This window comes from Acartia tonsa, chromosome 4 (genome assembly GCF_053477335.1).
Source record: "Acartia tonsa isolate MP-2025a chromosome 4, ASM5347733v1, whole genome shotgun sequence".
NCBI lineage: Eukaryota > Metazoa > Arthropoda > Copepoda > Calanoida > Acartiidae > Acartia > Acartia tonsa.
The window spans coordinates 23412787-23439454 of NC_137263.1; the positions used below are offsets into that span (position 1 = coordinate 23412787).

The 26668-nt window shown below is 31.5% G+C and overlaps 1 protein-coding gene across 4 annotated transcripts in view; it reads left to right on the plus strand.

Annotated features, from left to right (window-relative positions):
- Nox (NADPH oxidase) overlaps positions 1 to 26179 on the plus strand; it is a 196024-nt gene extending 169845 nt beyond the window's left edge. For all 4 annotated transcript variants that reach the window (XM_080157021.1, XM_080157023.1, XM_080157022.1 and 1 more), the window contains 8 exons: positions 5063 to 5305; positions 5934 to 6122; positions 6993 to 8353; positions 8817 to 8941; positions 10033 to 10117; positions 12397 to 12503; positions 12933 to 13029; positions 24366 to 26179. In XM_080157021.1, the coding sequence (XP_080013147.1) occupies positions 5063 to 5305; positions 5934 to 6122; positions 6993 to 8353; positions 8817 to 8941; positions 10033 to 10117; positions 12397 to 12503; positions 12933 to 13029; positions 24366 to 24563 (2405 nt within the window). In that variant the 3' untranslated portion in view covers positions 24564 to 26179. The remainder of the gene's footprint in view (positions 1 to 5062; positions 5306 to 5933; positions 6123 to 6992; positions 8354 to 8816; positions 8942 to 10032; positions 10118 to 12396; positions 12504 to 12932; positions 13030 to 24365) is intronic.
- The last annotated feature ends 489 nt before the right edge of the window (positions 26180 to 26668 follow it).

Here is a 26668-nt window from a genome sequence, read left to right on the forward strand (position 1 = left end):
TCTACTGTAAAATTAAAAGAAATTTAATTTCAAGTATGGCTTAGAAACCAATTGATATCCACTGGATTAGAACTGGTTCTCAAACATACTGAAAAATCATGTAAAGCATTGTATTATAGACAGTTTTACATGAATATTTAAATGAAAATCATAAAATAATTTTATCATAATATTATAATTTTCACTTTGATACCCGCAGAAAACTGTCTATAATACGATGCGATAAATAACTATCATCCATCTTTAAAAATTATCGAAACTTAGATGCATTCCAATTATTGATAGGTTATTTACACTTATGGATCAAATTTGCCCTGCTTTTTTTTAACGATGTCTATTTTTAGATATAATGAAGAAAAGTTAACTATCTAATTACTTTATTTTAAATACGTATATGCCTGTATGTATATGAAGATAGGGTCATGTAATTTTCAACTACTTAAACAAGCCCCCACCACTTACATACTTTCAACAAATCTTCTCAAAGTTGAGATTTAATCAATATCAGGCAACATTATCTGCACGATTAACCGTTTATTTTTGTGGAAACACGATCATTTCTGGACACAAAATAGCTTTGAATAGGTTTTAATTAGACTGGATTAAGGTTGGCATAAATCTTGCAGGATTAGCTTAGAAACATAGGTTAGGCAGGGCTGGCAGTCAAGCTATGGTAATTTTATGCGGTTATCCACGCATTAGGGATATATAAATGGAAAAAAATATAGAATGTCAAAAAAGGTTTATTGTTTGATGACTGAAAACAGAAATATCTTAGAGCTAAATGACCTACGAAAGGTTTTAAAATAAAATAAAAATCTGGGTTTTTTGGCTTATTTACAGAGTTCTTAAACTTAAGCAAGAAATCCTTTTCAATAATTTTCAGAGGCAGAGAAAAAGGATATTACAATGGCGAAAAGTTAACATCCTAAAATATTTCATTTTTAAAATTCTCCTTGTTTAAGAAAGGGGTGTCATTCATTTAAACTTAATTTGCCTCTCACTTACTAGATGTCTTATATAAAGCATTGATTTTACAATTTTACAATTATCGATAGTGTTATCTAAATTTAGTGCCAAACAAAATAAAGTAAAAGAATGTTAAACATTGTTGATTTTATAAACTTTTAAACTCTTTTGTCCAATACTCAATAAAAAGAGTGTTCTTAACATTCAACTAAAATAAAATATGATTTAAAAAGTATTTTTTTTTTTTAACAGTTTGAATTTCTATGGTTATTAAACTTTAACAGATTAAGAGCATTTTTACTTCTAAACGTCTTTAAAATATACCATACCATCTAACCAAAACAAATACTTTTTTAATTACTTCGCTACTAAAAAAATGTTGATCCACAAAAACGTCCAAAAAAACTTTAGCTGACGTAATGACAATTTAGGACACTAGAATTAAGGTCTAAAAAGTGGGTTGACACAATGGTAGGGTGGGGACAGGGGGTGGATTAGCCTACCATCAGTCTAGAATAAAAGGATAAGTATTTTTTTAAAATAAGAATGTAAATTTCATAAATTGGTTTTTTTGCCGCTATATACAACTAATTTTTAAGAATACAGATAGTTTAATGAAGATTCCTTTATTGCTTTTCTTCCATTTTCCTATCCTTGCTTTCTGATGTTTACCATATATGTTCTTATGACGGTTTGCCATCACTTCCGTTTAAAGTGTTTCATATTCGTAAATGGAAAGAATCCTGTTAAATAAAAAGCTGAAATTTTATTTCTCAAGATATTGTTGAATAATTGAGTTCTCCATTTTTGTAACACTTCATATAAACCCTCAGAAGGTTTATGCTATTTTCGATCACCTCATTCTCTCATTAAACACAGAGCCCCTAGATTCTAGGGGCATAGCATAGCCCCAAGTCCTATTATATAAAGTACTAAGCTTTCTTGTCTGTAGCCAAGGATCTCGCTAACCGCTGAACCGATATAGTTCTCCTTAACAATGAAGCTTCTTATAGGTCCTGAATTTTTTTTATGCTATTATATTTTCATAAATAAGTCTGGGTATGGTTTTAGGCTATTTTTTAGCTTTTCCATATTAGTACGAATATACAACCCCTAGTAGTATATACATTAGTAGGAATACTAATATCAAAATAAATAGTATGTTATAATTTGTATTTTAGTATTCATTTCTTGAAAAATTTGGACAAAATAAAAATTAAGTCTTCAAGCAAAAGTGGAAGTACACTTGTTCTGTCGATATTTATTGCTTCTGTGCTAAACATAAATACAAATTAAAGAGGTATCCACATATTTCTAAAAACATTTATGAGTAATTATAAATAGCTGGCCCTTACACACCACACCAGAATTAAAATTCTAAAGGCGAAATTAAAGTAGAGGTGTAGAAATAATTGAGAGTTAATGAGAAGTTTAATCAGGTCTTAAGAACAGTAATTAGAGATCAATATCTTAGTATTTCATTCCTCCTATTCTTTAACTATCTCAAAAATGTATTTTTTTTTCTTTAACTTGAATTTTCTAAATTGCCGAAGACAAGGACTCGCCCTTATCCTGGGGGGTAGCTTTTTTATTCGCAAGTTTTTGACAAGATACACTAGACCAAAACCCACGATGGTTAGTTAAAAGATATGTACAGTTATAAAGAAATTAAAACGCTCTAACATTAAAAATTTTATTTGGTTGACTCTTGATACAACCAATTAGCTTAGCTTAATCAAGAGTGTTGGTCTTCTTTCTAAATGCAATTACAATGTTTTTCGACTTCATGCCTTTACTACAAAAAGTGTTTTGATAATATATATTTCTTAAAAAAAAAAATGATTTGGATCTAGCAATATGCAATAGGAAAACCGATCAGCAATAGTTTTTCTTTCTAGATTTACAAGTACACAATGTACATCAAACAAACTGAACACACATTTTGCAGGAAGAAAATATTGTGGACTTTCTTATATTGTGGCAAAAAACTTGCTAATGGTCATTTAAACTGACGACCTGGGGGTGGGGGAGGGGAGGGGAAGTGGTGACAAAGACAGTAGAATGTAAATGGGATCGAAAACAAAAAATGTTATGTTTGTTTTTGCTACATAATTCCTTTGATAACATGTGTGACACAGCTAGGTTGCTGTATAGCAAAGCTACCCTATATGTATGTGGTACTAGTTGGTCGGTTGGTTTGCTTTGGTTGGCTGGTCTTTAAAGATTTGTTTATGTTGGTGGCTCACAATGTTTCGGTTAAACTAAAATTGGACACAAAAAAGCTTATATTCAGAAGGAACTAATTTACTGAAAGGTCTTTTCATCTACCTAATTTAGGGAAGGGGCATTGGGTTATTTAATGCACTAGTCCCTAAAGTTTTGTAATAATGTTTTCTTATTCTTTGACTTACCAACTTTGGGAACTAACTTTGAATTTTGATTGGTTGGCTCATGTAGAAGAGTATCCAAACGTTTCAACTACTATTTGTATTCCGCAGAAGGGTAATTTTGAGTAATAACATTGTGGAAGTACATAAATTTATTGGCAATTGTCTTATCCCTTTAGATCCCTGCAAATTTCTGATTGAGTTGGACTTACATGTTCTTGTTAACTGGACAACAGGCATTGACATGTGGATTTAAATGGAAATAATGTGTTTAAAACAAAACAAAAAAAGCTTTTAGAAATTAGTAGATGATAGTTAAACACAACAAACACACATGGATGTCAATTTAGTTTTTGTTTTTTTAGTATTTAAATCAGTGAGGGAAGGGGCATTTGACTGTTTATTGCACTAGTCCCCAAAGTCTTATAATAACGTTTTTTTTTATTCTTTGACTTGCAACTTTTATTGAATTTTAAATGGTTAATTGTCCAAACGTAATCTCTAGAAGGGGTAATCATGTGTATCATTATTTGGAATGTACATCAATTTATCGGCCATTGTCTTATCCATTTTGATCCATGATTTGAAATTCATCAATATAATTGTTATTTTAATCTTACATTTAAGTTTTTTAGGTCTAAAAACTAAACTTTAGAATATGTGTTAATCTTAAAACTAATTTAAATCACTTGACATCTGGGATAAAAAATATCTTTAATTACATTTTGCATTTTTTTATGAAATGAGTTTTAAAAAGGCTTGAAAGAATTTTTGCAATTTTCCTTAAATGAGTTTCAAAAATAATTTTTATCATTCAAAACACTGCCTTTAAAAAAGTCCAAAAATTGTATTTATTTCTCAAAATAAGGTAGAAATGTTTCTTGGCTAAAATTACGTATAATAACACGATGAAAGATGTAATGTGCAAAATTTTGATGGCAGGGCGAGAAAATAATTTCAACTCTATACCCGACATTTATTGCTTGTAAAATTGCCCAAAATAAAAAGTTTTCCTTTTTCTGGTGAAATTCTACACTCGCCGCGCTGCGGAATGCTCAAAGCTCCGTTTTACTGACATATAGATAACAAGTTTTTTTACCCCTCATCTTTATGGTCATATTATATTGCTGCTTTAAATGTTCGTAAATTTGAAGTAAATAACGCATATTCTTGCTTTTGCAGCTATAAATCCTTTTTTTTATAGAAAAGTTATCCTTGTGTGTATATTGTATAGTATATGATGGCCTTATTTAAAGTTTATATGTCAAAAACTATATGATTATACCCATGAATGCCAGGGACGTAGGGGGTAGTGATAATATGATTGATCAGTGATAAGACAATGGCCAATGAATTGATGTGAATCTCACATGATGATACACAAAACTTCCCCTTCTGTAGATTACAAGTATTGGTTGAAACGTTTCGGCACACAACTTAATGTATCAAACATTAAAAAATTCATTTAAAGTCCCCAAAGTTGTTGAAGCCAACGAATAAAAAAAAACGTTATTAGAAGACTTTGGGGACTAATGTAATAAACAGCCCAAAGTCAACTTTCTCTCTGTCTTTTTCCCCTACTACTTTTAGTCAACCCACGATATAAGTCAAAAGAATAAATAATCTATATTAGAACTATCCTTGTTTACATGTTTATACGTTAAGGTCGCCTTAAGATATTTAAATATATTTTTTTTCATTTTTAGGAAAATGGTTGGTCCCGCCGAAACCTTCCGCCCGCAAATCGTTCCTGCAACGCGTTGGCGAGAAGCTGCCCCACCATTTCACGGCCAACTACTGGCGCAACAACCGGCCCTTCCTCTCCTTCCTCTTCTTCTTAGCTACGGTGAACCTGGTGTTGTTCATCCACAGAGCTTACTACTTCCGTAATTTCTCCATGCTGAACGGGTTTACTCCAAATCCCTTCTATATGCTGTCTCGGGCCTGTGGTGAGTTTTACTTTTTATTTTACAATATGGCTTTGATTAGAACCGATTCTCGGCCATACCAAAAAACTATGTATGGCATGTATTACAGACAATTTTCCACGAATATTAGAATAAAAATCATAAAAATAACACTGCATTTATTAGCCCGGGCCTGTGGTCCCTCAAGGTCTAACAAAACTGGTTTTAATATTATATTTTTTCATTTTAATATTCAGGAATAGCTGTCTATAATACAATGCGATAAATAACTATTTTTTTTACACATATTAGATTAAGTGATTATACATATTTAATAGTAAAATGCATATAGGTTTATATAAGCCAAATTCTTTGAATTATTTTTTGCAGTAAAATATTTTTATTACACTTTGCAAAACGTGTTTAACTTTAATGTTCATATTGTATTAGCAGGGAGCCAATAATGACATAATAACGTTACATTGTATCAGGGCTTATAAATGTCTGCCAATTTCAAAAAAGTTTGCTTATTATAAGGAATCTATAACCTTTTTGAAAAATTTCCCTAAAAGTCAACAGTTAATATAAAATAGATTTGTCAACGAATTAAATATGAACATTTTTGGAACTTAAAAAAGTTGTTTTTGGTTGGATAATTTTCTTTTTTCAGGACGCTGCCTAAATTTCAACTCTGTAATGATACTTGTCCTTGTGCTACGGTACACGATCACGATCCTGCGGAACATGGGGCTGGCCCAGTTACTCCCACTCGACTTCAACATCTACTTCCACAAGATGGTGGGGGAGATCATATTTGTCCAGGCATGGATCCACACGGCTATGCATCTTATCAACTTTGGTGAGTAAGGTTTATTCATTACAAGGGCGAATCAGGAATCTAAATTGATAAGACAATGTCCGATAATTTGAAGTATATCCCCAATGATTATACAAAAATTATCCTTTATGTAGATTACTATTAATGATTGACATTTGACTTAATGTACCAATTAATAAGAATTCAATAGAAGTCCCCAAAGTTTTTGAGCTGACGCAAAAGAAAACGTTGATAAAAACATTTGGGGCTAGTATAATAAACATCTTAATGCCTTTTCTCCTCCTTGAGATCTACCCAAACGGCGTCGTTTATTATACATCAATTTAATATAAACTTCAGTCACTCAAAAAATGATTTCGTTGGTGACTTCAGCTTCGAGATGAGAACAAAAAGCATAGATAGATATTATCAAATCATCAGATCTCCTTAATTTCATTCATGATTGGGCCACTTTGTTGATCCAATTAAAATTAACTTTTCTTTAATGCATAAATTAAAGTTAATTCTATCTTTAGTTTAGGCGTGGGAATTCTAAATTCAGTAGTTATGATTTATAAATATGTTTTTTATTATTTTTAAGCGATTTATTTTAGGGGGGGGGGGGGAGGGAGGTTATAAACACTTGTTTGGATTCTTTTGCTCAGGACGCAAACTTATCAGTAAAAAAGTTTTAGTAACAACAAACACAGAAGCTTTTATAGTGCCTATAAAAATGGCCTACCATTGGTCTTTCAAAATGTATACTGGCGGGTCATTTTTAATTTTTCTGTGTATTAGCCTTTAATGGGTCATTTGTATTGTATGACTTCATTTTTATATGCACTATAAAGAGTTTCACACATCAAGTTAATTTTAATTCGGATTATTTTTTATATCTTATTTAAATTTCAGGCATTAATGTGCAGCCTGACCCAGTCAAGTTTGTTCAGCTGACGGCTCCATACTGGCAGGACTACGCCTCTAACTGGACGATGCTGGGCTACCAGATCCCGCCAGGATGTCATCTTGTCACCGAGGACTCCAACCTGACCGACTACTGTGAGCCCGACGCCTTTGTGACCCCGCCCGGCATGAGCCTGAACCTGAGCATCTCCCACTGCCAGGCGTGTATCCCGGAGGAGGGAGGTATGAAGTGGAGCTACATGTACTGGATGCTGACTACTATGCCGGGAGTATTCGGTATGCCGCACGGTGTTGCCAATCCAACTGGAGTTGCTTTGATTATCATCCTGAGCATCATGTTTATCTGCTCCCTGTCCTATGTGAGACGCAGCGGCTACTTCCAGGTCTTCTATGTGACCCACATGCTCTACTTCTTGTACTTTGCTCTCCTGCTCATGCACGCCCCGGAATTCTGGAAATGGTTTATTGGCCCGGCCTGTATATTTGTTATAGAGATAACCTATCGAATACTGACAAGCTTCTTGGGCCGTGGCAAGTCCTTGGTGAGTGCCGGAGTCATCCTTCCTTCCAGAGTCACTCACTTGATCATCAAGCGTCCACCTGGATTCAACTTCAGTCCCGGAGACTGGGTGTTCATCAAGATCCCCGAGGTTGCCAGGTGGGAGTGGCATCCCTTCACAATCAGCTCTGCACCTGAGGTACATGACGTCTTTCATGTTCATATCCGTGGTGTGGGCGAGTGGACAAACAGGCTTTACAAACACTTTGAGGATGAGTACGCCCGCCAGCAGGCAGGCGGTCAGCACAAGGAGAACAAAATTGACCGCTTCCGCGGCACGGTGCGGCAAAAGTATGACAATGCAAGGACAATTATGTCTAAATCAATCCGTATGAAGTCACCTGAGGATACTGACTTTGTTAGCCTGGCAGAAAAGTACACCGTGGACAAAGAGAAGCAAAAGGAAAGACTTCAAAAGCGCGAGGAGAAACTGCGCCAGCTATCAAACACGATCAGGGACAACGCGCGCCTAGTGGAGGAGATCGCCGAAGGCGAAGAAGGAGCCAACAACAACAACGAAGGCGAGGCCAAGGCCGATGGAACCCCGGAGCGCCCCGCTGGATTCAACAAACGGTTCCTGAAAAGCTTGCGCTACCTGAGACAAGAACCGACAGTTATCAAGTACGACACAGGATCTGCTGCAGAGCTGCAGGTGCCGCCTGGCCTCACCTACGACGATGGAAACGAGAGGTTTGAGCTTATGGTGAGCGATACTGGAGAGCTAAAGAACAGGAAGGTCAGCCTCTATGACGGGCCGGGCAAACGGGCTAAGCTCAACAAACCTCTAGAGGTAAGCATCTTACAGACAAAACAAATGCAAAAAAAGAATTAATGAAATAATAATTGATTTGTTTGTTCTCTGTAATTGTTTTAAGTTAGCTGTAGAGCCTTGTTTATATTCTAATATTTTGGTTAGCATATAAATCAAATTCGGCAGATCAAGTGTAAACAATTTCGGATTTGCTACTGTTTATTTTGATTTGTCTATGTTAATATTTCTCTAATACAATCTTATTGTAAATCGCACAAAAATACAACCTAGATATTTTATAGTGATTTACGTATTATTAAAAGTTTTAATGAAAATATTTTGTTTTTAAATGAATGTCGATCATATGTCGCACTTGTATGGCCGTAGTTCACCTGCTAAGTAGATAAATGTGGCCATTATTCAATTCTATGTCTTATTTACAATCAATTTAGGAACAGCTAGCTCTCGACCCATTTAAAATGCATCCTTTCTTTCATTTCAGATCTACATTGATGGACCATTTGGCTCGCCGTCCAGCAACATATATCGTGCCGAGCACGCCGTTCTAATTGGTACCGGCATTGGAATCACGCCATTTGCCTCCATCCTTCAGTCCATTATGCATAGGTAAGTGCTTGCTATTACTGTACAACAGTTGCCAACATTGAGAATATTTTTTTCTATGTTTCAACAACATTTCTACAATGTTTAAAGTTTCACACTTAAGAAGTACGTGAAATAAATTAAACATAAAAAGTTATCCCTCTTGGTAAACTTTGGAGGATTTAGTTTACTAGATTAGGGTTTAATAAACATAATAAAAGGTTTATGTATGCAGTTTAGCCCAACTGTTATAAAACCCTGTGGGGGTACCACTTAACCTTAAACTACCTATCCTAACTTAACCTAAGCAAGGGTAAAAAATTATTTCAAATGATAGATTTGTTTCATTTTGTAAAAAAAAGATAAATTATTTAATTTAAAACTTTTGTTTTGGAAACCATGGTTTACTTGACTGAATTTAGAATATATGTAAAACTTTTGAAATTACAAGCAGTAGTAGAACCTTTTATAACCTAAATTTATACATTATGCATTATATAGAGCACAGTATACTTATTATAAAGTTACTTCTTATGCAGAATAATTCTATTATAAGATACAAGAATAATTTTGTACATAAGTTGAGCAGCACCGATAAATTTACAATTTCATAGGCTACAAGTTTCTAAAGTGATCTTTCAGATCTTTTCTTCAACATACTATGTTTTTTCTTTGGTATAAGCAAAGCATACCCAAGAAGAACTCAAGGAGAAAAGCTGCATATATGAGATGAAAGACGGTGGGTGGAATGGACATATAGACACAACCTAATTATATAGTAGCTCTGCTTCTATTTAATGCAATTGCCTTAGATAGCTTAATATGGACTAATAGATTCATCATGCATTGTTCATCTTACATACTCTATTTAGCTATAACTTATTACTTATACAGTCAATTTTAAATAATTTGTATAATATATGCTCAAATAGTTATTAGAAAAATAAAAGAAAATCTTTGACAAATTTTGTAATTTTTAGGTCATTTAAAAAATATTTTTAAAGCTTTATCGTCTCTATTTTCCTTCCAGTAGAAAGTTTCTATAAAATCATACAATACATGTCTTTTCAGCATGGTTCAAATATTAAACAAAAACCTTATTTGATGATATTTAGGTATTGGCAAGTAAAGAAGAAATGTCCTAAATGTGAATACCAATGGTCGGATGATATTGGATCCACAATGTTTAACCTCAGAAAGGTAAGAAAACTCAGTGTCGTCATTTGTTAGAAAGCACCAAATGACAAAATCGTAAGTATTAATACAAGTAAAGGTTAGGTTTTTGATAATAGATTTATGATTTTAAGTACAAAGGGCGCCTATCGAACACTTAAACCTTTCCTTATTTTTCAAATAAATTAAAAATAAGGGGGATAGTTTTATTTCTATTCCTTTCCAATTTGGGGATTCCTAACCCTGCGGGGCTACCCAGTAAATAAATTTAACCAAACCTAACCTGACCTACAGTAGTTAACAAGCGAACGCAAAACTGCTCCACTCCCTATTATTTTTAATTTTTTTTTTAAATGACAGGAGGGTGGAGTTATTTAGGCTCAACAAGGTACGCTCAGGAAAAATTCACAGTTTAAAATAGTGCTGGTAACGCTAACAATTGTCAGTTATTTATATTGTGTCCCTTTTTCTAATATATTAAAAAATAAGCATTACTGACCGACTAACCGAAAACATGCAGAGTAGCAACGCTACTGACAAATATGATAGGGTCGAATCAGAGGCTAAAAATGGACATTGAGTTTACATTTACTACTTTTTAAATAAAAAAAATACCCTGTAAAAAAATTGACAAAGTTCTAGAAATTAATATAAAAGTGTTTAGTTAGGAAGTGAGAAAAACGATTAAATTATTGAAACTGGGTTATCTAATTAAAATTTGTTTAGTTGTCGTTTTTACATCATCAGATGTCATTGAGAGCCACATCGTCGACATTTCTAACAGGGATAATATATTTAATATCCCAAGCTATCTTCTCTATTGCTTGAAGCAACTTTAAACTGAAATCTATAATTTACTTTAATATGGTGTTATTACAGTCTAAACTCACAAAATTGGACATAAAATAAACAGGCAGGGACACAAAACTGAGTTCTTCATGCCATATCAAATTAAGATGTATTATAAATATTTAATATTTTAAACACTTTTTTTATCTATACAATTTGATATTTAAAAAAACGTCCATGGGGGGGGGGGGAAGTGAAGGGTGTTTACCCTTTTAAGGCTTTGAGGACACTTATTTTACCCACCTAAAAATTAAAAAAAACATTAGATTACTCTACTAAAACCTTTGAAACTACATATTTTACCCCCATAAAAAAGCTTGGACGTCCTTTATACAGTGTGTCCCTCATTATGTTTCTTGTTCTAATAATATGAAAAATGTTGAATGAACGACCGTAAATTTCTGAAAAATTAAAACGGGTAAGAATTTTAAAGTCTTTTTAAAATTATAAGAGATACCGTATAATTGTTAAAACTCGGACTTTTGCCCCTAAGCAGAGAGAAAACTAGGCATTCTTTTAGCTACAAATAGACACTTTTATTGCTCCCTCAGTCAGTTTTGGGATTTAGCAAGTTTTTTTTGCATTTTCCATTGGCGTGTTGTAAATTTTGCTTTGTGGCCTAGGCCATGCATTTGCTTGTAATTCCCTGTTAACATTACAACGGAAATCACAACTTTATTTTTATTCAATCAGATAGTTGATGCCTAAGAAAGCTTTTATAGTGCCTATAAAAATGACGTCACACTGGCCTACCATTGGTCTATTAAAATGTATACTGGCCTTTGGTAATTTGTGTATTGGCCTATTATTGGCACTATAAAGAGCTCCATGCCTAAGGTATATTGGTCTACATTTTCTCTGGTTAAAATATTAATGCATCCATAGATGGTGTAACAATTTTTGAAATATTAGGGTACATTAGGATAGTTACTTTCATCGATCTGCAAGGTTTAAGCCCCATAAGGGTTAAGATCTTAGTCGCAGTTCCAACTACAAGTTGCACTTCAAGATAATAGTTTTTATCCGAGTTTAAAAGGTTCTAAATTTTTGAGTAGAATAAGGTTCAATTTTTGTTCACAGGAAAATGCAAATTTTTATACATTGAGTACAAATACAATTCAAATAATATCAATATCATATGCTTCATTAAGTTGAAAAATATTTACAAACATCTTTTGTTTTAGTTCTTATTTTGTATGTAAGTGATAGGTTCGAATCTCTGCAAAAACCTTAAAAAATTACCTACTGTTTATAGTTAGAATATAGGGGAATAATAATTTCAACATACTCAAATTACTTAAAACTCCAAAGTTCCCAACAAGAAATCTTCCATTTTTCTTTTCATAGTTCTTTTCATTTAAAATGATGTCAGACTGGCCTACCAGTGGTATTTTATGACGTCATATTTTTTATAGGGTCTATAAAGAGCTTCTCCATTTACATATAAATGTATTCAGGTTGACTTCTTTTGGATTAACCGTGACCAGAAGAGTTTTGAATGGTTTGTCAAGTTGTTGTCCCAACTGGAGATTGAACAAGCCGAGCAAGGAGGAGCTATGAGCAGGTATTGTCATAGAATTGCAGTAAAAATAGAGATATAAATGATATTGATTTGAAAGTGTTTATTGAAGTCAATATTTCCACTAACTATTTTTTCAATAATTCACCAATATTTTTGTTTCGTTATATTTAAGTCATATTATCAGAAATATATAAAGTAAGCCTGCAAGAAATACACCTCTTTAACTGCTGAAAAACTGCCACAAGTAGACACCAAATTTAAAGCCTTTAGCTTCCATAACAAAAAGTTAAAGGTAATTTAATATAAGGTCTAGTTGTGGCAGTCTTTCAGCTGTTAGAGCAATGTATTTCTTGTAGGCTTCCTTTAAGAGTCACCAATTCCTACGCTATTATGATGATAATCTTAAAATAACCTGTAGACATGTTAAATTATGTTTTGGATGCAGTAAATAATAATTTCTTATTTTTATAGGTTCTTGGACATGCATATGTATGTGACCTCCGCGCTACAGAGGACAGACATGAAAGCTGTTGGCCTCCAGCTGGCTCTTGACCTTCTCCATGAAAAGGTAAATTCTACCTGACTCTTCTTGCGCTGTTTGAAGTGTCACTATTCATTTGGATGAGCTCTGTAGAACTAACTTCACCCAAATGTTTCTCCTATCCATATAGTCTTAAACCTTCAGATAGATAAATACTGTATTTTTTCATAAAAACAAAGGTTCTTGAGTGACTTGAACAGAACATAAAACACTGTCGTCTTTGGGAAAAAACTATAAGGTTTAACCAGAAATGTTTATAATAAAGCACCTTTCTCTGACCGAAAACCTTGATGAAGTTTAAGGTAATAAACAAAATATATTGGTAGCATCTGCTGAATTCTTCCGTCCTTGTTGGGGATGGTTAAGTTGTGATGCTTCCTTTTTTTTAATGATCTATCTTAATGAATTAAACTTTTCAATAATTCTTATTTATAATTATAACCAGAAGGTTCGTAAGAGGGGCGTCAACAACCCACTCAAAATTAGGTAGGCCTCCCTTCGTCATTTTTCGCCCTAAAGTAAAAATACTATGCACGCCACTGATTAAAACCGTCAAATCTAAAGTAGGCTGTTGGTTTATTTTAACCCAGAGAGAGAAGAAACAATTGGCTATTTATTACACTGGTCTCCAAAGTTTTATAATGACGTTTTCCTATTTGTTGACTTAACAACTTTGGGGACGTTTATCAATTTTGATTAGTTGGTTCATTAAATTGAGTGTCCAAACGTTTCAACACTAATTATAATGTACAGAACCGTATTTTTTTTTGCATAATTATTGGGGATGTACATCAATTTATCGGATTTGTCTTATCCCTTTAGCCCCCCTTCAACCTACCAACCTAATTAAACAAACAATATAAAAATTAAATTACTTGGATGATAAATAAAGAAATTCACTCGGGGGTAAATGTGTTTATATCCACATCTTGATCATACTTTAATTGGCATCCACATTAGATTTGTTTGCAATTAACCGCCCTTCTTGGGTAAAGCCCATAATTGCCCGAATCAAATCAGACTCATTTATCTTGTACAAGAAATGCTCTCAGGTCCATATTAAGCCACTCTCATTCTATCGCTCTATTCATTTTCTTTCTTTCTATAACTCTCTCTCTCTCTCTCTTTCTTTCTATAACTCTCTCTCTCTCTCTCTCTCTCTCTCTCTGTAGAGCAGATTAAAGCACCTATATAACTCATTCATATCATAAACCTAAATTTCAAAATTCTGTCTTAAGCATTTGTGAGAAATTTTTCAAACATCTTTAGGTTAAATTGGAATAAAAACGTATATATAGGGCTATTGTCCTGCCTGGTTAGAATTTATAAAGAGGTGGGGAGAGGGGGGAGAGGGGGGAGGAGGGCTAACTAGGCTCCGTTAAGATATTAGATCAACACCCAAAAATTCATCCAATAGTTGGCTGGCATAAAAAGCTGGGAGAATGGGTGAAAGATTATTTTTCCCTGAGGATATTTTTCTCAACTTAGCTAGAAGATGCAAGAAACAGAGCTCTTTCAAAATGACGAATTATTTGAAACAGCCAAAAATGATTCTCATATTAAAAGCAAATCATTTGAGTCGTTTGTTGAGATTTCATTAGAGTAGAGAAAGATATCCACGACTCCTGTCAAGATTTAAAATATTTTCCAGTATGGCTTCAAAACCGATTGATATCCGCTGGATTAGAACCGATTCTCATCTATACTATAAAATCATGTATAGAATCGTATTTCGGACAATTTTCCACAAATATTAAAATAAAAATCATTTAATTAATACCAGTTTTTGAAAGACCGGAGGACTTCGGTCCATCGGAGCCAATAGATCTGGTATTAATCATGTGGTTTTTCATTTTCATATCCGCGGAAAGCTGCCTATGATACGATGCAATAAATAACTATTCCATTCACATTCCTTTAGGTTTTTTATATCTTGATATTTGCCATCACAATTTATTGGTTGTTTTGAAAAGAGCTGTAGTAAAAAGTGTTGATTATCAGGCTGACTTGAATGATTCAATCATACAAAGAAACCTTGATAGTGTCTCTTGTCTCTATTTTAATCTTAACCATAATAAATCATATGAAATCACTATAAAATTAGATCCATCTGACAGCAACACCAATCAAAACTATGCAGCTGAAATCTGCATGCTAAAATTGCATTTTCGCACGGAGCAGTAGAACGAATAGCATCAACATCATTGGAGGATTTTTTCTCTCGATTTTTTCATTTCGAAGATTTTTTCTCTGAAAGTTTTTAAAACAAGTTTCATATATTTTTTGTTAGTAGTTATTCTAATTTTTACATCGATATCACTGTCTAATAAAAAATCATTGTGACGTTATACAATTTGAATAAAAGTAAACATTGATGACCTATTAACGACGTGTTTTAATTCTAATAAAAGTATTTAAACTACTGTGAAAAATAACCACAAGTGCCTTGCTTTTAAAATTGTTATTATAAAGAAATTGTCAATGTATATTAAATGTAAATTGTTTTCAAAGTTGAAAAGTAGCTGTGCCTAATTAATTTAGAATTGTTAAAACCATTAAAGTCAGTTCTGGTAATGAGTGTCATATGCATATGCATAAAAAAACTTGTAAATGCAGCAGGAGTAGCTGACATACTGCTGCATACTGCTGGCTGTAACTGCAAAATTAAATTTACAGTCAAGTATATACATCAGGATCACCCTGAGCTAAATATAAAATGTAATAGTGAGACGCTACCCAATCTTTTTTTATTAACAATAAACCAGGGATCTAAAGGTATAAGACAATGGCTGATAAATTGATGTATATCTCCCATGATGATACACAAAATTACCTCTTCTGTAGATTACTGTTAGTGGTTGAAACGTTTGGACACTAACCTTAATGAACCAACAAATTACACTTCAATAAAAGTTGTTAAGATAACGAATAAGAAAACGTTATTATAAAACTTTGGGGACTAGTGTAATAAACAACCCATCTATGCTAAGCCCTATCAATACAGGTCATTCAATCAAAGGGTAATTTTTCCCAAATATTGTCGAATGGAAAGAAATGGATCCAGAATGAAGAATTATAATGTCTTGAAATTTTTATTGATATCGTCTCAAGAAATTGCATAGAGTGAAATCTGCAACAAGTAAACTAGAAGTTGTTTATAATTTTATGATGTACTTAAAAGTCAATTAAAACACTGAAACAGTAAAAAAATGTAAGATGTAATTGCAGAAATGAAAGGAGTAAAACTGGACATTTTAATGTGGTAATGACAAGGATAGTAAAATGTTTAAATTGAAATGTAAACAAAATTACCTTATAAGCAGATTAAAATTCTTGTTGAAAAAGTAAATAGGTTTTTGAAACCACTAATTTTACCCCTTAAAATTTCAAAAATACATCCAAATAACTCCCCTCAAAACTTTGAAGCCCCTCATTTTACCCCACTCAACATAAAAAGCTTGGGCTTCTCCTACTCATTGGTTTAAAGAAGGTGTATCAACTTTTTCACTTTTTATTTAAGATAGCTAGCCGGTTCTTTTAGTAAGTAGTAGATATAAAAATTTTCATAGAATTCAGATATGCAATCGGTTTTTTTGTAGACCTCTTATTTTTTAAGTAATTTAAGTTTTTAAAAAAAATAATTAAGTCGGTTTTAAGGTACTAAAACGCAACAAAATAAAAGAAGAAAATGGCCAGTATGAACAAAAATAGTAAGATCTTTAATTTGACACCTTACTTTTAAAATTATGTTAAGTAATTATTGAAAAAATCAATTTTTTTAACCTCGGTTTAATCAAAACTTTGAAGTAAAATATAATCTTCCACAGGCATAAAAAATATGGGTTCATATATAACTCTAGAATCAGAAAAATATTATGAATCCATTGTAAGCTAAATTGAAAAAGTTTTATAAAACTATAATAAAAAATATAAGTTTATTTTAAGAATCATAATTTTCGGCTTTAAAGGGTTGAACAACCTGAAAACCTGAAACTTGAAATAAACCTAAATAAATATACATACAATGTAACAGATATTTTTTAAACACAAGAAACAATAATGTATTTTTAACTGCATTGTTTTGAAGTTTATAAACAGATTGAAGCATATTTGTTCATAATTTTTCGTTCTTTACATGTTATGTAAGTATCACTATTTTCATTGTAGTATCTATTGTATATATTCTATGAACATTATCCTTTTTTTTGTCATTTCTATTGGTTGAGGTTTTGAGGTTAAGCTTCCCAATTAGTCAATTTTTGAGACTTGTGATTGGCTAGTTTAATAGTTACAATTAAGTGTTACCTGTGAAAAATAATACGTAAGGCCATTTTTATTATTTTTATTTTTTTACTTTTTTCAATTTTGCTTACAATGGATTCGTAATATTTTTCTGATTCTAAAGGTATATATGAACCCATATTTTTTATGCCTGTGGGAGGTTATATTTTACTTCAAAGTTTTGATTAAACCGAGGTAAAAAAAATTGATTTCTTCAATAATTACTCAACAGAATTTTAAAAGTAAGGTGTCAAATTAAAGATCTTACTATTTTTGTTCATACTGGCCATTTTCTTCTTTTATTTTGTTGTGTTTTAGTACCTTAAAACCGACTTAATTATTTTTTTTTAAAACTTAAATTACTTAAAAAATAAGAGGTCTACAAAAAAAACCGATTGCATATCTGAATTCTATCAAAAATTTTACATCTACTACTTACTAAAAGAACCGGCTAGCTATCTTAAATAAAAAGTGAAAAAGCTGATACGCCTTCTTTTAAAATATTTTTCTTTTTGATAGATTTTAGTTTGAGCTCTCATTCTTTCTCATATCAATATTTCCGAACATACCCCCCCCCCCCCCCCCCCCCAACTATTTACGCCCTCTCTTCTCATTATATCACCTCTCTTGGTTCATTAGGGTTTATGATCCCTTAAATATATAATACCATACTTGAACTTGGTAATACCATTACCTTCCACATTCTTCACAGCAATTATCCATTTTCTTAACCTTCCCCCCGGCTTTAACTCCTTCCCACCTCCCTCCCTCCCAGGGCCCCTAAATTTCAGTGAGCCGGGGACTTTGAAGTGTAGATTAAATTTGTACTCAAACTTTTATAACCATGTTATTTTATTTGTTGGCCCAATAACTTGGGGTCCTTTCATTTGAATTTTTTGGATTATTTCCTAACTAAAAATTTATTCTATAGTAGTTATTATTTAGTTTATCATCATTGGGGATGTATATGGATTTATCCACCATTGTCTTATCCCTTAAAATCCCTGCTAAATTTGGTCCCTAACTCTTTTAGCTGCATTTTTCTTTCCCTAATATACATACACACAAAAATACTTTTTTTTTGCTTGAAAAGAGTTTCTGTAATTTTGTAATATTTATAAAAGGACAATTACGTGCTGTAAAATGTAATGTAAGCATAGCTGGTTGAAATCATTAATACATAAAATACGGTCTAAATTAGGCTAAGTGGTAAGGAAAGTAAACTATCAAAGTAAATTATATCCACTTCTAATAAAAACCACCCTGATATTACAGACCCCTATAGAGTATTCAGGTTACTAAAAATAACAAGGAAAATTATGTTCATAAGTTTGTAGCAGTCACAAATCAATTCAATTTGGATGAAGATGCTATCATGAAAACCTTTAGGAAAATTAAAGGATAATTATGTCAAGTAATAAAACTTCCACTCAAAAAGAAGGTGGTACAGGCATAAAAAGTAGTTGTGCTACTAAGTACAAAATGAGGAGGAAAATTCAAAATAGATAAAAAAAAAAAACAATGTTACCAAAACAAACAAAAACTTCCCTAAAAATGGTTAAAATTTTCTATCAATTATATTAGCAGTTTTGTAATACATACTTTTCTTTACCAAAGCTGACCTTCCATTTTTAGCCAATGCCAGGGAGCTAAGGGAGAGGACAATAAAAGTTAATTTTACCACAAAACCTTTTTTTATTTAAAAACAAAACAGCATATTACAAATAATATTCTTTAGGATGATTTTTAAATTTTCTATTGTCCTATGCCTGTCCACGTGACAAAGATAGTTGTGTAATGTTAAGTTTACATGAACATGCGATCTTTATACATAAATAATTTAAACGCCTCCAACCAAAAAAAGAGCATAAATTCCTTATTAGGAACTTGAATGAATTGCGTATGTGTACCCCTTAATAGTAGCAAAGCTACTTAATATCTTAATAATTGTCTGTATGTCCGTCCTCAAGGGCATATTTGATTTTCCAAGCGGCTATTGGAGATAACCGGCTGAATTTTGTTTTATTCCCCTAACCAAAGAGCGTCTATTTTAAACTTACTTTGTCCGTAGATCTATCAATGCGTAGGGGGACATTTAATTTACAAAGGAGAAATTTAATATTTTTTCATTCCTATAAACGATTATCAACTATCTAATATTTAGTTTACTTTAATTTACTTTGTCTGCTACATGTTCTTATCTTTTTAGTAAACAGTTAAATTTTTTTGAGCTTCGCTACTTATGGATGTTGATTTCCAAGATTTTCATAACGTTATTATGTCAGTTTTTGAAAAATTTTTTGCAATCCCCTAAATTAGCAGATGCATAGCTCTTCTTCTCAAACTCTTTTTTTATTTACATATGTTTTAATAATCATAAATATCAATTTAAAATAAGTAGAAATCTTAACGCATACATTTCTCCTCATAATACTTATATCAGAAATGTATTATTATATTTTTAGCCCTTATAAGTAAGAATGAAAGTTATAGTTTATTTTAAAAATAGGTTAGATTTAGGTCTTTTATCTTTTTAAAGACTTATATACTTAAAAGCAAACACGGATTAAAATCGAATGGTTACATTTTCCCCTCCCTGGTCTCTGGCTCCAAAAAAGGCAAATAAACAAACAATCAAATAAAAAGCTGGAAAGTAGAAACACGAAATATAAAAACCCCATTACATGCCTCCTCCAATAATCTGCAATCTTTCATAGTTAGTTACATGAATGGATTACTTGGCTTTAGGAAAAAATTACTATTGGTTTGTTAAAATTCTTTTTTGTTTTTACAATCAACTATTGGTTACTTAATTTTTATGGAAATTTTTTCTTTGAGACTTGTCTTACATTGTATTATCAGTTATTATCAATTATCAACGTCGCAAACAGCCTAAAACCTGCCCTGAACTAATTTTAAATATTACCCAAGATCTTAGTAAAAATACACATTCTCTATTCCAAAAGATAATAATGCTTTCGCTCTCCCATTACATAGCAATACATTCGCATACCTTACTGTTTCATCCAGTAAAAAGTTGTTGATTTTAAAGGTTCACAAAAAGCGTTATAATTGATTGGGGCAAAAAGTATTATTATCTATATTAAAGACCCGGGGGGGGGGGGGATTATGGGCAAGGCGGTGGGTAATGGGTTAAGTAGATTATTATCAATGGGATGATGTAATAGGCTTTAGTTATTCTTAATATAAATAGGTAAGATGTCTGTATGCCTTTCTAACTAACCACCTTTTGGTATTATTTGCCTATCAATGATTTGGTTCTAATATTTAAGAAAGTTTCTCGAATTTTTTTTTTTTTTGATAACCCGAGAAAAATGGATTATATATTTCACTTTTAAATTAAGGTTAAAGGCCTTAAAGATTATAGTACTGTTACAAATAGCAGCTTCGCACCTAACCTATGGAATGGGGAGTGGAAAATAGCCTAAAACCCCTAATTGACATAATAAAATATTTGAATAGAAGCAAAGGCAAATAACCTTTGAACTTGGCAATAAGAATGACAACAATCATAAAAGCGAAGCTCTCAAAATTAAATTTTTTTGGCATTTCTTCATTAAATTATTAGGTTTTTGATTTTTAAACTTCCAATAGATAGATATTACAGCTTTCATAACTTTCAATAACTATAAAGTTTATTTTGGATTTCATTTCTCACAGGAAGAAAGACGGAATTAACTTGAATACAGAAATGTTTTGCTCTAAAAAAACAATATCATATTCAACACTAATTAATTGAATACCTCTAAATGTAATGCATTTATATAATTAGTACAGGAAGTTGCCACCTACAGATAAGATTCAACTTTTAATCAAACATTTCCTATCATAATATTCAAAAAGAGACACAGATATGACAACTGAAAAAAAACTATTTTGCCTTTATTTTTTCTCTAGCCAAATCCACACATTATTAAATGCAATCATGGAGGAAGGGGACATTTGGCTGTTTATTACACTAGTCGCTTTTAGTTTTATAATGATGCTTTCTTATTCGTTGCCTTATCAACATTGAGGACTTAAATTGAATTTTTATTAATTTGTTCTTTGATTTGAGTTTCCAAATGTTTCAACCACTAATTGTAATCTACAGAAGGGATAATTATTAGATAACATCAATATTTCGATATTTACATCAATTTATCAGCAATTGTTTTATCCCTGAATTAAGATAGTTGAAATAGTTTAAAAAGTGACACAAAATATTAACTTGGATTTATTTGCTTTGATTGACGGAAAAGCTAGAGGCATAGAAGTAATACTTTCAACGAACTAGCAAAAAATGTCAAATTAAATTTATAATTGATTTAACTTTTTTCTTCTTGAAAAATAATTTCTAGCTAAAAAATTATCATGCTATACCTATGTGGCATAAAATAGACATACCCCCCAATAAAAAAATAAATGTTATTGCCCCTCCCTCCCTGAGAAGTATGAAGTACTAGACATTTCACATTAAAAAGATGTGTAGTACAACACAAACCCTTGACATACGGGCACCCAAACAAATTTTTGTCAAATTGTCATGAAATAAAAGGATTGTTGTGGTGTGTATGGCTTTGTATGGAAGAAATATAAAATTCGTGACATCCAAGTAGATTAATTGTTCAGAGTTGCCCTTTAAATTTCGTGGATTTATTTAACTTCAAATTGTGGATTTATTTTATTTTAAGATGCATGAAACCTCTCATAGACATTTTGTAAAATTCTAGGGTGCAACTAAATATGATAGGGTCTTACTCCTGTGAGACTTTCCAAGGCCCATAAAACCTCAAATCCCTTTTTTAAAAGCACCTTAAAGATATTTTTCGATTTCTTGATTAAAGATTAAAATAATCGAATGGTTAACAATAAACTACCGTAAAACAAGCAACCAATTACGCGGAGAATAATGCCTACTTAAAAAAATTAGCCTTATGTCTAGATGAATCCTTAAATAAAAATTAAAAAATATTTATTTGTCCTTTTTCGATTTTGGTACAACCCTTAATATTTTATGAAGGTATAAGAATATAGTAGAATCCCATTGACTGCTTTGCTGTATTAAATTGAATAACATCAAAGTAGAGTTGCCAAAATAAATTTTGTTATTCCAATAAATATTCGTACTTTTTGTGCTTTCTTATAGTATATATTCTCTTAAAATCGAATAATTATAAGTTATTCTTATAATTAGTAATATAAATGGCAAGTTATGACCATCCCTGTAAATTCTTTGTATATATCCATTACCAAAGACAAATAATCAAATATTCAAATGATCTAAGTGCTATTAAATGACAGAAACCCAAATTACTAATTTCTTTCAATTATCCCTTTAGAATTTCTGAATTTAATTTATATGTTTGGCAACTGTATAAGGTTAGGGATGTGAGTGTATTTTTATGAGGACAAAATACCTAGAACCTATATATTTGTCAGTATGGATTATAAATTGATTATTATTATTAACTCAAGTGATTTTACCACTATTTATCCTTAACCCACACTGTTTATATAGAATGGATATAGGATCTATGTGGATATATTGACAGGGAATAATTTGTCGTCAATTAAGCTTTCTTATATGTACTTCTTTTTTGGTCAGTTCATTCATCCAGTAGGAAGGGTAAAGGGAGTGGATGGGGGTACCGTTATTTTAGTCACCTACAAGCATAACCTTATCAGAGTACATGGAAATCTGGTGCAACATCCAAGTAATAATATATCAATTGTTTATAGATATATCTACTTGAGTATATAACTATTGACTGATATTCCTCACTGTTTATGAGGACAAATACCTACCCAATATGTCACAAAGATCATGTTTTACATATTTACACAGATATCTCTATCTTAGTTATACACCACACACACACACACACACAAAATCATACTTTTCTTCTTGAAAGCACTTTTAGGAGTTTACTTGAAAGACAAAAAAAAGACAAAAATAAGTATACTTTTCTTATTTTTTTTTACAGCGTATCACAACAATAGCTACAATAAAAAATGTATTTTTTCTAAGTTTATTGTACAATGGTATGCGAATATTTCCTAAAAATCGTATAAAAAGGAGGAAACAAGATATTCTTAAATGAAATGAAATGACCGATAAATTGGTGTACAACCCCCCAATTATGATAAAAAATATCCTTTCTGTAGAATAAGGGTATTGGTGAAAAGGTGAAAAAATGTCACTGGTCCTTTGGGCAAAGTTTTAATGGGTTTTAGCCAACAAATGAAAGAAGGTGTTTATTAAATCTTATGAACCAGTATAATTTACAGTTCAATGTCCCCTTCCTCCTTTATAAATCTGGCCAAATTATGCTAGAACGTACTTATACTTTTTTTCTGCCAATAAAACAATTCTCAACTTCATCCTAATTTTTGCTAGCCAAAAAGTTGCTAAACACAAATTATTTCAACATTGCAATGAAGTACGCAAAGACCATAAATACCTTGGCCGTAGAAAGTTCATAAAATACATTTGTAAAGCTGCAATGAATATAGCATATACGTGGATACTATTACAGGAGAAAAATTGTCACCAATATAGGATGCTTACATGCTTACATCATTTATTGGTCAGTTCGTTAATCCATTAATAGTTAGGGGGTTGGGTGAACGTTTGGACACTCAACTTAATGAACCAACCTTTCAAAATTCAATAAAAGTCACCAAAGTTATTTAGCTAACGAATAAGAAAACGTGGGTATAGTCCCTTTTGTAACATCGCACCTTATGGGGCGATTCTAAGTATTTTTCACAGTAGCCTTTCTCCTATTTCTAGCCCCTGCGGAAGGCTCTAACCCTGCGGGGCAAATTACCTAACCCTGTGGGGCAATCACCTACCCAATATAACCTAACCTAACCTAAAATAACCTATAAAAAGCCATTTTAAAATACGAAAGTGACCATTCACGAAAACGTTATTATGAAACTTTAGGAACTTTTGTAATAAACAGCCCAATGTTCCCTCCCTCCCTGATTCAAACATCCTGGTACTTCAAAAAAAAGTACAGGAAAAAACTGCTTTTTGCAATTTGAAAATGATTATAATTGTTAAAATATTGTAGGAGAAGCGTGACCTTGTGACAGGTCTGAAGTCCCGCACCAACGCCGGCCGACCCAACTGGAACAAGGTGTTCACCAAGATCAAGGAGCAGAGGATGGGCAAGGTGACCGTCTTCTTCTGTGGAAATCCTTCCCTAGCCAGGATTCTCAGACAGAAGTGCGACGAGTTTGGATTCACTTTCAAGAAGGAGGTCTTCTAAACTAATCTTCCCAGAAACATTGAAACAATTTTATAAATACCAGAAGAAGATTTAAAATGACAAAATAAAGATTATAACTGCATTATTTTGTTTCTATTGTATTTACAGACTTATGCAATTTTTATACATCATATTAATATTAAGATTAAAAGTGAAATTTGGCTTCGTTTAAGAGACCTGTTCTTGACTTTATACATGCATTTTTAAGACTAAATAGTGTCAAGGTGTTTAGGTATTATTACCATTTAAAGTTTTTCTCTACATTTAGAATGTTACCTTTAAATTTTATAGAAATGAAGTCGATGTAAGCTTGACTAAATGATATCTTATTAAAAGACCCTGTATTATAATTTTTAAAGAATGTATGTCTACTTTATTTGTTCTAAAAATATATTAAAGAAAATTATTAATATTATTTTAACCTGTATTTGATTGATTGAAATAATTTATTTTTCATGTTAATTAAACTTTAAGATGACTTATGATTTATTTAATTATTTTTAAAAAAGAGTTTTTAATACCAATGCACAAGTCAATGTTAAAAAAAATCGGCAATTCCAAAAATTGTAATGTTATTGAATTAATATGACCCCAAAAAAAAATTAACTGTCAATTGTAAAAGTTTTTTATTACAGATTTTGGGCCTTACTTAAAGACTGTATCTTACTCTCTCTTTACATATAAAATGATACAAAATGGTAGATGAAGAAATTAAGATCAACTGATTAGGCCTTTGCAAAACAAAACGGCTTTATCACCCGATAAACTTTTTATAATTACAACCCTTGTCCATGGCAAAAAACTCTAATTTGGACCAATTTGAGTGCATGTGTTGAAAGAAGTCTGTGCTGTGCACCATCACACAAACTTGATAAAAAATATTATTATCAATTTCGTTTAACATTTAAATACCAACCTTTATTTACTTATTTTGAAAAAAGTAAATTTAATTTATTTCAGTTCAATTTTATTTTGAAAGACAGTAAAAATTCTCAAATAAAAAAAAACTTGAATCTAATCAGTGACTAGTCAATACATAATACTTTCTGTTAATTGTACAATTTTTCAAACACCCAAAGTCAAAGATTTTACACACAAATTTTCGAAATCTTTTTTTACAAACTGGGCTTATTTTAAAGCCCTCGCCCATATGGCAACAAAAAGGGGTAGAATCTTTTAGTTTGGGTGTTTTTTTGCATCAATTATTTCTGGTTTATTTATTGCAACTTTCTATAAACCAAAATATATTCCAATGCACCAGATTTTTATTGTTTTGGTCCAGACACACTTTTGTATCAATTAAATTATTCTTTATTTATTTGTTTATTTAAAAAAAAATTAATCATTCCTGTCAATTTTGGTGGATTTTTTAATGTTTTAAATAGTCCACAATTTACCTCCCCCAATTTTTTTCTACCCTGTACGTATATGCTAACAAATTTAAATTATTTAATATTGTGGATAAGCTATGTTTTTTTTTTATTTTTAATAGTAAGTAATAAATGTATTTTTTTATATTTTATGATGTATATACAAACATACATTGTTTAATTTATTTTGTAAGTTATTATTTATAATTATTTATTCTTAATTTAAATAGAGTAATTTCTAACCCATGTAATGTTTTTATTTTATTATCTTCACGTACAACGTGTTCTATTAAGCTCAATTCTCTTACTCGGTCAAGTGTCATAAAACTAGATTAAATTCAGGGAATAATGAAGATTTCATTTTTTTTGCTATAAAAGGAAGAGATATAATATGATGTAATGTTTTTTTGTTTTAGAAGTTAGAAATTTTTAGGGATTCCCATGAAGATTAGGTTTCTCAATGTTTTAAATGTTTACAGTGATTATTAATGTTTTTCAGTGTTTTCAAAAACATTAAGAAAAATCTTCGAACTGAAAAACATTGAGAAAAAAATCCTCTAATGTAAAACTTATAAAATGATAATGCTAATCTTTTTAGTGCTCCGAGTAAAAATGGGAATTTTTCATCAATTTTCAGGATTCATATAATAAGCTGAGACACTTTTGTACAGCAAACTTTTGGTTGCAAATGACGGTTTGCAAAAACTGACGGACATACAGACAAGAAATAAATTA